Here is a 12773-nt window from a genome sequence, read left to right on the forward strand (position 1 = left end):
ACTACCTGATGATCCTGGAGTCACCATCTGATGATCCTGGAGTCACTATCTGATGATTTCTGGAGTCTGAGTCATCATCTGATGATTTCTGGAGTCACTATCAGATGATTTCTGGAGTCACCACCTGATAATTTTTGGAGTTACCATCTGATGATCCTGGAGTCACCATCTGATTATTTCAGTATTCACCATGTGATGATTTCTGGAGTCACCACCTGATGATTTCTGGAGTCACCATCTGATGATTTCTGTATTCACCATGTGATGATTTCTGTATTCACCATGTGATGATTTCTGTATTCACCATGTGATGATTTCTGGAGACACCATTGGATGATCCTGGAGTCACTGTCTGATGATTTCTGTATTCACCATCTGATAATTTTTGGAGTCACAATCAGATGATCCTGGAGTAACCATAGGATGCTCCTGGAGTCACTGTCTGATGATTTCTGTATTCACCATGTGATAATTTTGGAGTCACCATCTGATGATCCTAGAGTCACCATCTGATGATCCTGGAGTCACCATCTGATGATCCTAGAGTCACCATTGGATGATGCTGGAGTCACCATCTGATGATGCTGGAGTCACCATCTGATGATCCTGGAGTCACCATCTGATGATCCTGGAGTCACCATTGGATGATCCTGGAGTCACCATCTGATGATGCTGGAGTCACCATCTGATGATCCTGGAGTCACTATCTGATGATCTGGGGGTAATCTTCAGTTTTCTGATTACCCATTACTTTGATATATAGATAAGTAATGCTGTGCTGGCAGTTGTTGTTGATCAAAGGCATCATTTGACTTATTGACAAGGATTAGTGTTTGGAAGAAGGATTTCTAATATGTCAGTTTTCTTTAAGCATTCCATTTAGTCTCCAGAACCATGAAAATTTTTCATAAAAGACTTAAGTTTATCTTCTTCAAAATGTCAAAATCCAAGATGTCATTCATCTGCTTTACTTACCTTCAACATGACTTCAAAATAGATTCCACTGGTATTTCTTACAGAAAATGGCATGAGTGACGTTGGCTGGCTTAAAATGCCGGAATTACAACAAACAAGTTATTTTGATTTTTAAATTTTATTACATCATAATTCATTCAAATTAATTTTATCATTTTATATTTCTACAACAGAACTGAGACATTAAATAAGTAAAACACTGGAGTTATTTCTGTAACACTATAGATAATGACTTCAGGATACTGAGAGAAAACACCATTATACCAGGAAGTATTCTTCACAATACAGTAGAAAGAACTCCCTCAGTACAACAGAATTATCTCCACAGTATCAAGAAATCATTCATGGTCTGTTGATTTACAAAGAAACAGCAGTCCTTGACATGGTTGTAAATTATCAGCATACCATGTTTTCTCATGTGTAATAATAATACGCCTGACAAAACAAAGATTTTATCAACAAATTTAAACAAAACTATGCATAGGTTCATGAAAAAAATTTAGACTCTTCCAACATTTCAACATTAAATTTTATATACTAATCCACATACAGTGTAATTACCAACATTTAAATACTGATTTATCTGCAGAATCAAAGATATACAAAAGGAAAACTAACATAGGCAATTTAGACTTCTGTCATTTTGTGCATCTGGGGCAATAGTTCTGGAGAGACCTTGTGTACAATATGTTTAATCTTTAATCAATTTAACAAATTTGATGAATTCATGATATGCTGATTCTGTGAACAACAAAAACAGATTCCCTGATTAGTTTCGGTCAATTACCTGTAAATTATTTTAATGTGCGACTACATACCCAAGACAACTTTGAGTCTGGTCCCATGAGAAAGTAAATGACAATTTAGAGAGAACTGAATATGACATAACACGAGACAGCTTTACTAACAGCATGTACCATTCTACAGCAAGGATGTCATCAATACACCAAAATGGTTTCATTAAGCTGTAAGTACCTTGGCATATCACAAGATTACTGATACAACATTCAACCTTTTCATTTTTTGCCACTCAATTATGTTCATCCGTTAAATGATTTGCTGAAATTGTTGATTTTTTCAAAATCAAAACGGTGGTTTTCTGCAACCAAAGTTTCATTTGAAAATTTATTCAATCGTCAAAACTTAAAACAGATTATTATGCGCCATTCACTTATGTTCACATGCTAAATCTCTACAAGTTTCATATGATATGGATTACTAGGAACATGATAACAACGCTTGCTCAGTCAGGCAATAATCAATGACAAAAAATGCCCTTTTTAATATCAGATAAAAAAATTTATTTACTTTTCAGATGATGTTACTCAAAATGTTCCGAGGATGACTCTTTTGTGGACAGGAATCATAATAATGTATCACTACACTCTAACAGAACTGTTAAGTGGACAATTTAATCACAATTTGTGAAACATGATTACAGCTACCCCATAATCTGTTGTTTCTGATCTACACTTTGTTATCTGTAGAGTTTTTAGGACGGTAAACAATTGAGCTTTTTGAACACATGGTGACTTTAAAGATGACACCGGACATCATTATCATTGCGAACTTCAATACATGCAGACTTGTAGAGAATGGACAAGTTACTGTTTGATATGGTCAAAAATGTGTCAAAGTTTACAAAATGAATTCTAAATACTCATCGGCTATCTCCCCTTTGATATGGGATAACCAATTTCTGAAACTTTTTCTATCAAGTTTCAAAGCTACCAATGCAAAATTTTGGAATAAATATTTCAACATGAAATATACTGAAGAAATTGTGAAAATGATTTCTGACAATATCTTTGTTGTGTATAGTGGGGATAACGTGACACTGTATTAGCATTTAAATATGGGCATACTCTATCCCTCCAAAAAAAACACCCCAAAAAAATACACTTTTTGCTCCACTTAATATTTACTGTAGAAAAAGATGGTGAAATGGTAGTGGACTGGTATATTCAGTAACACTTAGTCCTCAAATCTCACTTCAAAACATAACAATCATTTCTTTTTTATTCATGTTGACCTAACAATGTTATAAAACTTCAGACCTCAATCCTTCTCATATAATAATACTTCTTTATTCAATGTAAGTTGATGGGAGGTGGGCTAACTGCATATGTAAGGAACTTTACACGTGTTTGTATATATATATATATTTGTTTGGTGTACAAATTATTCCACAATATATTGTTCAAGGATTAAGAAATCACAGCCTAACATTAAAAATCACTCTCAGCATATATCAAACAATTATACCAATGGTTTATTTTTAAAGCAGTGAGGAATATCACGACTGTGATGTACCAAACAAACTCTTTGGTTCACTTCCTGAGTTTTCCTAGACACCATTGCAGAATGAAGAGTTACCTCCCTTGAAAACGTGTAAATAACATGCTAAGATTGATGAATGCAGGACCTAATACAATACAGTTGACTCAAATTTGATTTACACAAATCACAGAAATGAAGTTCACCATCACCTGTCTGTTATAACATTTAAGACAGACTTTTTAAACATTTCACGTCATTAGTAGTAAACTTTGTGTAACAGTTTCCTAACTGATGATAAAATTTTCCTGTGAGAATGACTTTATCATTTGTAAGTGATGATTACTGTGGCTGTTACATATTACTGTTCAAACACTTCAGGAAGAATTCCCCTCTAAGACACTTTAAGGAAGAATTTCCCTCTAAGACACTTTAGGGAAGAATTTCCCACAAAGACACTTGGATGATTTCCCCTTCAGACACGTTATAATTCCCACTTCAGGAATTTCCTCTCCATTATATCTTTGGGGTGATTTCCCCTTCAGGACACTTTAGGGGTGATCCAGCATATGGCCGCCATTGTTTAATGATCGTAAGAAACACAGTACGATGTTGGCACTTGATAAATTGTTGCTGTGACCTATTATTGTGATTCTGACTATATTCCAACACAGAGGACATGAATGAAGATAAATATTCTACCATGGATTTATATAAATACATTATATTAAATTCTACTCTCTATGTCATGTTCTCGTCCCACGGTAAATCCGTACGATTTTTTAATGCTTTGTGAAATTTTGTCTCTAGTCGTTTTCGTGCTTTTGTTTCCTCTTCAAGTTCCCTCTTTATCTTCTTTTGCTCCTGTTGAAAACACACAAAGTTCAATTGATGACAACACTGATAAAAGATAAAGGCCCAAGGATCCCACCAAATGTAGGTCTAAATTAGACAGACTCTACTGTCAATGTGTAAGAAAGAATATGACCTTAAAATCATCATCAACTGCAATCTCTTTAAACATTAATATTCACACTTAAATATCAAGAAACCAAGTTGAGACTGTTTTTTTCAAATCACTAGATTAGTAATAACAGTAGTTTATGAAATACTTTGAGCCGATTGCAAATATTTTCTGCATATTGTTAATGATACTGTAATGTAACACTCACTTGCTCAAGGTTCTTCACTTGGTCCCGTAAGGAGTATACTGTGTCTACAAGGGTTCTATAAGGAAAAAAGCACACATTAATTTTCAGACTGACACTACTAATTAAGTGTTAGCACATATACAGATGATGGATCACCTGAAGGTAATTGTACAGATGATGGATCACCTGAGGGCAAGCATACAGATGATGGAACACATGAGGGCAATCATACATAGGATGGAACACCTGAGGGCAATCATACAGATGATGGAACACCTAAAGGCAATCATACAGATGATGGAACACCTGAGGGCAATCATACACATTATGGAACACCTGAGGGCAATCATACACATTATGGAACACCTGAGGGCAATCATACAGATGATGGAACACCTGAGGGCAATCATACAGATGATGGAACACATGAGGGCAATCATACAGAGGATGGAACACCTGAGGGCAATCATACAGATGATGGAACATCATACAGATGATAGAACACCTGAGGGCAATCATACACATTATAGAACACCTGAGGACAATCATACAGATGATAGAACACCTGAGGGCAATCATACAGATGATGGAACACCTGAGGGCAATCATACAGATGATGGAACACCTGAGGACAATCATACAGATGATGGAACACCTGAGGGCAATCATACAGATGATGGAACACCTGAGGGCAATCATACACATTATAGAACACCTGAGGTCAGCTAAACAATCCTATCTCAATTTACATACTTTTAGAACAGACCACTACTCTCATATTCTTATGACTAACATTAGTCCTAGAAGGATGAAACAGCTGTATGATGCAGTTTAATTAATTTTTGGCTTCAATGTATCTAATCATATTATTGTATCAAAAGGTGCTATTCACTTAAGTCTTTTGTTTCTTGTTGTAATTGCCAAATGCCCTAATGACACGACTTTAATCTTTGTTACCAATGCCCTAATGACACGACTTTAATCGATGTTATCTGTTTTTCAATGTGATGATCACTTACTTTTCCTGGATGGTGGAGGGGTCGCCTTCGTCCACGATGATCTTCTCCTCCTCGGCTATCAATACATGGGGACTGGTGAGCAAAGCTGGCATAACAGGCACAATACACAACACATGAGCAAATCAAACAGCATACAAAAGCACATGCTTACAGCAACCCAGCTCATATTTGACCTCTCTATCATGTAAATCCAAAATCTGCTTTATTTATTCTATTGAACACCCCATAATAAAATATCCGTTGATCCACCCTTGCCTTGATGCCTATAAATAATTATACGTATGTTAATATCTATAATAAATCCTGACTATTCCACCGAAACATATAAAGTACACACACCTCATTCTAACACCGAACTCTCCCTTAAAGTTCCCTAAAAACTGCTGGTCCCAGTAAATGCCCCAGGGGTGATTCACTAGAATAGATAGAGTAATAGTCCCAGGGGTGATTCACTAGAATAGATAGAGTAATAGTCCCAGGGGTGATTCACTAGAATAGATAGAGTAATAGTCCCAGGGGTGATTCACTAGAATAGATAGAGTAATAGTCCCAGGGGTGATTCACTAGAATACACAGAGTAATAGCCCCAGGGGTGATTCACTAGAATAGACAGAGTAATAGCCCCAGGGGTGATTCACTAGAATAGACAGAGTAATAGCCCCAGGGGTGATTCACTAGAATAGACAGAGTAATAGCCCCAGGGGTGATTCACTAGAATAGATAGAGTAATAGCCCCAGGGGTGATTCACTAGAATAGATAGATTCCAGGGGTGATTCACTAGAATAGATAGAGTAATAGCACCAGGGGTGATTCACTAGAATAGATAGAGTAATAGCCCCAGGGGTGATTCACTAGAATAGATAGAGTAATAGCCCCAGGGGTGATTCACTAGAATAGATAGAGTAATAGCCCCAGGGGTGATTCACTAGAATACACAGAGTAATAGCCCCAGGGGTGATTCACTAGAATAGACAGAGTAATAGCCCCAGGGGTGATTCATTCACTAGAATAGACAGAGTAATAGCCCCAGGGGTGATTCACTAGAATAGACAGAGTAATAGCCCCAGGGGTGATTCACTAGAATAGATAGAGTAATAGCCCCAGGGGTGATTCACTAGAATAGATAGATTCCAGGGGTGATTCACTAGAATAGATAGAGTAATAGCCCCAGGGGTGATTCACTAGAATAGATAGAGTAATAGCCCCAGGGGTGATTCATATAGAATATATTTTTAACCAAAATTAACTGTTTATTTCATATGTTGAATTTTTTTTGTTATTTTTTTAAATAACATTTGGTCGTGTATTTGCAGTGATCAAGAAATTTTACAATTTTTACAAATTTTAGTAATCATTCAATGAATAAATAAAGACAATATGAACTAAGCTGCTGCTTAAATAAAATAAAAAGAACTCAACAACATTTATCAAATGCAAAAAGGATTAAACATCAACCATGCATGAAACCATCAGAGGCTGAAACGGTAAAATCTACATAACTTGGGTTCTGACCAGAGTTTTGTGGATTCCTCGAAGTGTAAACTCTAAATGTAAACACAGTTTTATAAATATTTACACAGATTGAAAATAAAAATAACATAGGACGGATATTTTATTAATGCAAGCAAAAAATTCCAATCAATTTTTAACTGGTTTGAGTTGGGAGTCATAAACCCGTGTTTGTGTTTGGATCCAAATCCTCCTTGCTCAAGCATGTGATGAATAGACTATATGTAATATTCATGGCTCGTCCACGTCTGCTTTTAAAGGAAATTTATTTCTGAATGAATGAATCATATGAAAGTCTAGATCTTATCAAATAATATTGGAACTAAAAATACTACGTCACCTACAGGGTTAATCTGGTCTTTTTTGAAATATAATTTTTTAAAAAGGAAAATAAATAAATAAATAAATAAATAAATAAATATACATTAACTAACAATATAAGATCTTCATCAGAATTTGTTATTCTTCATCAGTACTATATAACTTAAACTAAAAATAGGAAACAAATAATGGTTTTCTCCAGGAGTGACTGATAAACCCATGTAGTACAGTCAACCTTTCATGCAGTTAATCAGGTATGAGACTTTTCTCCAACAATGGAGAGCACAACATCCAGGTTACAATAATATAAAACATACAAAGATACTACACATGTGGAATAATCTGCAACTTAATCAAACAAAGCACAACAACACAACATTTAGGTATATATAACCCAACAAACAGAACTGTCCGTAACTATTGTACTACCACATAATAGTCACCACTCACATGCTATTACACAAATTTCACTACCAGTGGATAAAAAATTATTCAAACCCTTAATACATAGAAACAAAACATCCTAATAATACCAGATTTATATTAACTATAAACATCACTTCCTCCGCTTTTAAAACATCTGCATTCCCTGAAAATAATTCAGCCATTTGACTGACTTTTGTTTACAATTCATCTAGTGGTAAATGAATTTATCGTTTTTAAACTGGCAGCAAATAAAATGATTGGTTCTAAGATAATGTTTGTGAGAATTAGTACATACTGTTCCCATCATATTCTATGTTGATGAATTATAAACTGTTAAGTTAATTTTTATGCAAATCCAGGACAAACAAAGTACCATGATCAGATGAAGACAACTTTTATTCAAACATCTCTCCATAGGTTTTATTTACATGAATGATTGAGATCAATATACATACAGATCATACAGATGATAGAACACCTGACACATCATGTGACACATCATGTGACATGCCATGTGACATACAGTACAGTATCATGTGATATATATATGCTACAAAACCATCTACACCTGGATCACAGTGCATTTGCTTTGGATGAAAATATTATTATCATGAAACTATTGACCATCTATTTTTTATCTAATATTTTTTAAGTACATTTGTTTATAAAAAGAAATCACTAATTGAAAAAGTCTAAATAGTGACAATACTAAAGAAACTTTCGTTTTAATTTCTACACAAAGGATTTTTAAAAAAAATTATACAAAGAATTATTCTTAATTAAATAAAAATCTTAGGATGAAAAATAGTATCTAACTTATTCCTCTTAACACTTAGAGTCTGATAACCATTTGCTCTCATAAGAAAATATATATTAAGTAAATTATTCACAACCAAGAGATCTTACAGTGCCACTGAACAAACCTAAACAGGTCTCATGCTGTTAGCAAAAACTTGGTCAACAATCCCATTCCTGGGTTGGTAATGTACAAAAATAGTTAAACATGCAAATTAAGTTCACTGCACAGATTTCTGAAATTTTCTTACAATCTCACAAAAATATTTCAATACCAAAAATCTGACAAATACTGCAATGATTGACAGGATACAAAAAAGACCATTTACATCATAATAAAATACCTAAGCAGGGCTTTTCCTTAATTCTGTGACAAGAATTATTGATACAACTTAAAACATCAATCAACTAGGACATCGATCTGCCGTTTTCAGTATTTGTGACAGTAAATATGGTCGATGTTGCCGTTCAGTAATTTCAACACGTTTTCCTCACATGTATCAGATTTGGTCAGACCAGTTTCTATATATGAGGTATAAGTTTCTCCTTTTCAACAAAGAGTTAAAGTTAAATAATGAAATGACAAATCTTTGATCAACACGTTTCTTTCATTTCATTATAAGAAGTTTGTTGTTTCAACTTAACTGCCTTAAGATGCTGTGATTTAGACACATTTTCCATTCCAACACTTTGTTTTTTGCACCAAAATCTTGCCATACCTTGACAAGACTTCTTTTTAACTCCAACAGATGAGATTCCAATAAGGCAAACAACATGAATAAATCCTGATAACTCCTAATGAAGATGTAGGAAAACACAGATAACCCTGTGTTGTGGATTACATCACAGATAACCCTGTGTTGTGGATTACATCACAGATAACCCTGTGTTGTGGATAACATCACAGATAACCCTGTGTTGTGGATTACATTACAGATAACCCCATGTTGTGGATAACTTCACAGATAACCCTGTGTTGTGGATTACATTACAGATAACCCTGTGTTGTGGATTACATCACAGATAACCCTGTGTTGTGGATTAAATCACAGATAACCCTGTGTTGTGGATTACATTACAGATAACCCTGTGTTGTGGATTACATCACAGATAACCCTGTGTTGTGGATAACATCACAGATAACCCTGTGTTGTGGATTACATCACAGATAACCCTGTGTTGTGGATTAAATCACAGATAACCCTGTGTTGTGGATTGAATCACAGATAACCCTGTGTTGTGGATTACATCACAGATAACCCTGTGTGGTGGATTACATCACAGATAACCCTGTGTTGTGGATTAAATCACAGATAACCCTGTGTTGTGGATTACATCACAGATAACCCTGTGTTGTGGATTACATCACAGATAACCCTGTGTTGTGGATTACATTACAGATAACCCTGTGTCGTGGATTACAGTACAGACAACCCTGTGTTGTGGATTACATTCCATATGATGCTGTTAAAGACATTAATGTAAGGAGTTAGTAAATGTTGCACCATGCATTCATTCAGAAACAATTGAGTTTAAAGCTCAAATGTTAGAGCCTTTTCTGTTTACTTCTTTAAGACAAACACATTTTGTCCATGTCTGTCCTAAACACAACAGGACTGTTATGTGCACAGCAAATGAATTTAGAACAATTCAATATGTTCAAAATGCAGGTTCAAGGCATTCACATGAAAATATTTTCACACTGTACCCAGTGTCTGGGTTTTGTAATACACAATATTATTATAACAATATTTTTGAAAATCATCATAGATGGGAGTCTTGTTCAAAATAACCATTTACTTTCAATTTATAATAATTTCTTATTCTAAAGTAATTTTTCATGTCTACCATCGATATTAGAATATGATAAATTGTTCTAAAATGTTGGAAATGTTCTAAAACAAGTGATACTACATGAGAAATAAAGTGTTCATGAAGATGATCACTTTAAGTCTCAGACATCCAGGAACTGTATTGTGTACTACAAATCCTAGGCTGGGTTGTATACCTTGGGTACCGACGTCACGTCGGACGCCTGGGCTTGCGTCCGGCAACATGGGCTTCACCACGTTAATGGACTCTTTTGGTATGGCTAGAATGGCATAGAGCATATGTTAGATATGGTAGGTCACATGACTAGATCACATGACTAGATAAGGTTCCTTGTTCAAAGATACAAGTTTTCTTGTCTGCTGAAAGGCTGGAAAGCCAAAACAGGCAGCCAAAAAACCCATTCAATAAATAATATGTTACAAAACAGCTTAGGTTAAATTAGAAAAAACATCACATTTCATCAAATCATGAATAAAAAGGACAATTACTTAATAAATATAATTTACGCATAACAATCAAAGCTTGAAAATCAAATGTGACTGCAGAGTATTGGATTAAAATGACAACACCTATCTACTAGACAAAAATGTTTGAGATCAGTCATACAAGGCGTAAATCACAAGAGAATATTTACCAACAAGAAAGATAGAAAATTGTACACAAAAACCTTAACAAAAAGGCGATCACTATATCTTAATTACTATCATTTATCATATATTTCAATAAATGAAATGGAATGATGATGAAGATTCAATAATATTAGCATGAAGAAACTTATATACATATTACTTAAAATGGATACAAATCTCTCCGTAGTAAATATGTTCGTTCAGATGCAACATTTCAAAGATTCAACTTGGTATGTTTGAAATCAACAAGCAAGGAAATGTTCTATGAAACTCAAAAAGTACAACTTCTATACACCAAACGTCAACATGCAGATCCTTGATTTTAACAAATGAAACATTTCTAGTCATGCGAGTCCTCATTTTTCTTCACGTACCTATTGCACAATCCCTCATGGACTATTTCCTGATATGGTTTGGAACTATTTTTCTTCTATATAAATTATATTTATATATATCCTAGTACACTATCAGGCATTTGTTTTTTTTTCTCTGTATAAAATTCTTGTGCCGTTTTGCGAGGCCATCTTCCAAAAATATCATTTCATACTATATCATATCCTTGTACTTTTTTATGAATCTGTGTAAATCTTTATCCTGTTTATATTTTGCCCTAATATTACTGAACTTGTATTTGGATTATGAACCTGTAAAGACATCAGTATTTTCTGTTTTTGTAGCCAGAAAAAGAATTTCAAAACAAGAAGGATTTCTTGTTAAGCCGAGACAATGGTGAGATGAAAGTCCCTGTGACTTAGAATGGATAAAACTTGATACTTAGAGCTATTACTTGACACATAAAAACCTTGGGCTAGTATCATCAGAATATTGTATGCCAACTTCTTGTAGAAATTACCTTTTTACATTCTTATCAGTAAAACAGTCTATATTTTAAAGACAATTTTTAATGATTGAATTTCAAATCTACCTTTATAAAAGAAATGAATAAAAGTGGTTTAATTTCAAATCTATGAAAGAATTTGATTGAGTACAGAAAAGGCAAGTGTGAAAGTAAATTAAGATATCCATCCAAACCTGATAATATTTTTAATGATATGATACATGTACAACCATCTGGAGATCGGTGTGACAATATATAACACAAGACAAACTGTCTCTAAAACCTTACTAGGTTTAATCCTTACTACAAGAAGATTTCAAAAGATTCAAACCTATTGAAATATCATCAATGAATACTACTAGAGAATACATCAACATAGAACTTGTTCTAACAACAATCTCAAGTCACAATGTTCATATATCTGTTTAATCTCCTGCCTTCTTACTTATTCTGATTTCTGTTTGTGAAATCACCTGTTTTTTTCTCTCATAGATTTTGTAAACTCTTCTCCTGTAACAACAGCCTTGTTTGTATCTCACCTTTTGAATCATTTTCACTGTACTTGCATTTCTTCAAAGAAATAACTGAAATGAGTAACCATGTCATACAGTTTACATCAACAAATTTCTATGGAGAAAGCTGGGTTAAGGCATGTAAAACAAAGCACACTTCGAAGCATAGGGTTCAGGTGATAAACCCTGCAGATCATGAGACATGCACTTTCTACTTCAGATATCTAAGTGTCTAATGCGGACGCACAGTCCCAAAGATTAATCCATCGGATATTGTGAGACATCGATGATTAATCCATCGGATTGTGAGACGTGCATTTTCTAGCTATGTTATCTGGCTACCATTCACATGGTTGAGAACTTTTGGAGGCAAGAGAAAAATGATCAGAGAGATAGACATTTATGTTATTAAAAGCCACAATTTGACTGAGTGAGTAAAAATATATATATATTTCATTAAGAAACAATCCCCTATTTTACAGAAGAA

The 12773-nt window shown here is 34.3% G+C and overlaps 1 protein-coding gene across 6 annotated transcripts in view; it reads right to left on the reverse strand.

Annotated features, from left to right (window-relative positions):
• Positions 1 to 1074: 1074 nt before the first annotated feature.
• LOC132558214 (rho guanine nucleotide exchange factor 7-like) overlaps positions 1075 to 12773 on the reverse strand; it is a 92335-nt gene continuing 80636 nt past the window's right edge. For 3 of the 6 annotated variants that reach the window (XM_060222754.1, XM_060222752.1, XM_060222750.1), the window contains 4 exons: positions 10483 to 10566; positions 5423 to 5507; positions 4425 to 4479; positions 1075 to 4116 (listed from right to left, as the gene is read on the reverse strand). In XM_060222754.1, coding sequence (XP_060078737.1) covers positions 3994 to 4116; positions 4425 to 4479; positions 5423 to 5507; positions 10483 to 10566 — 347 coding nt within the window. In that variant the 3' untranslated portion in view covers positions 1075 to 3993. Of the gene's footprint in view, positions 4117 to 4424; positions 4480 to 5422; positions 5508 to 10482; positions 10567 to 12313; positions 12359 to 12773 lie in introns of all 6 variants that reach the window. The other 3 variants (XM_060222753.1, XM_060222751.1, XM_060222755.1) reach the window with 3 other exon arrangements.

The sequence above is a fragment of the Ylistrum balloti genome, unplaced genomic scaffold (assembly GCF_031769215.1).
Source record: "Ylistrum balloti isolate Yb309-2 unplaced genomic scaffold, AGI_CSIRO_Ybal_v1 Utg370772, whole genome shotgun sequence".
NCBI classification, from domain to species: domain Eukaryota; kingdom Metazoa; phylum Mollusca; class Bivalvia; order Pectinida; family Pectinidae; genus Ylistrum; species Ylistrum balloti.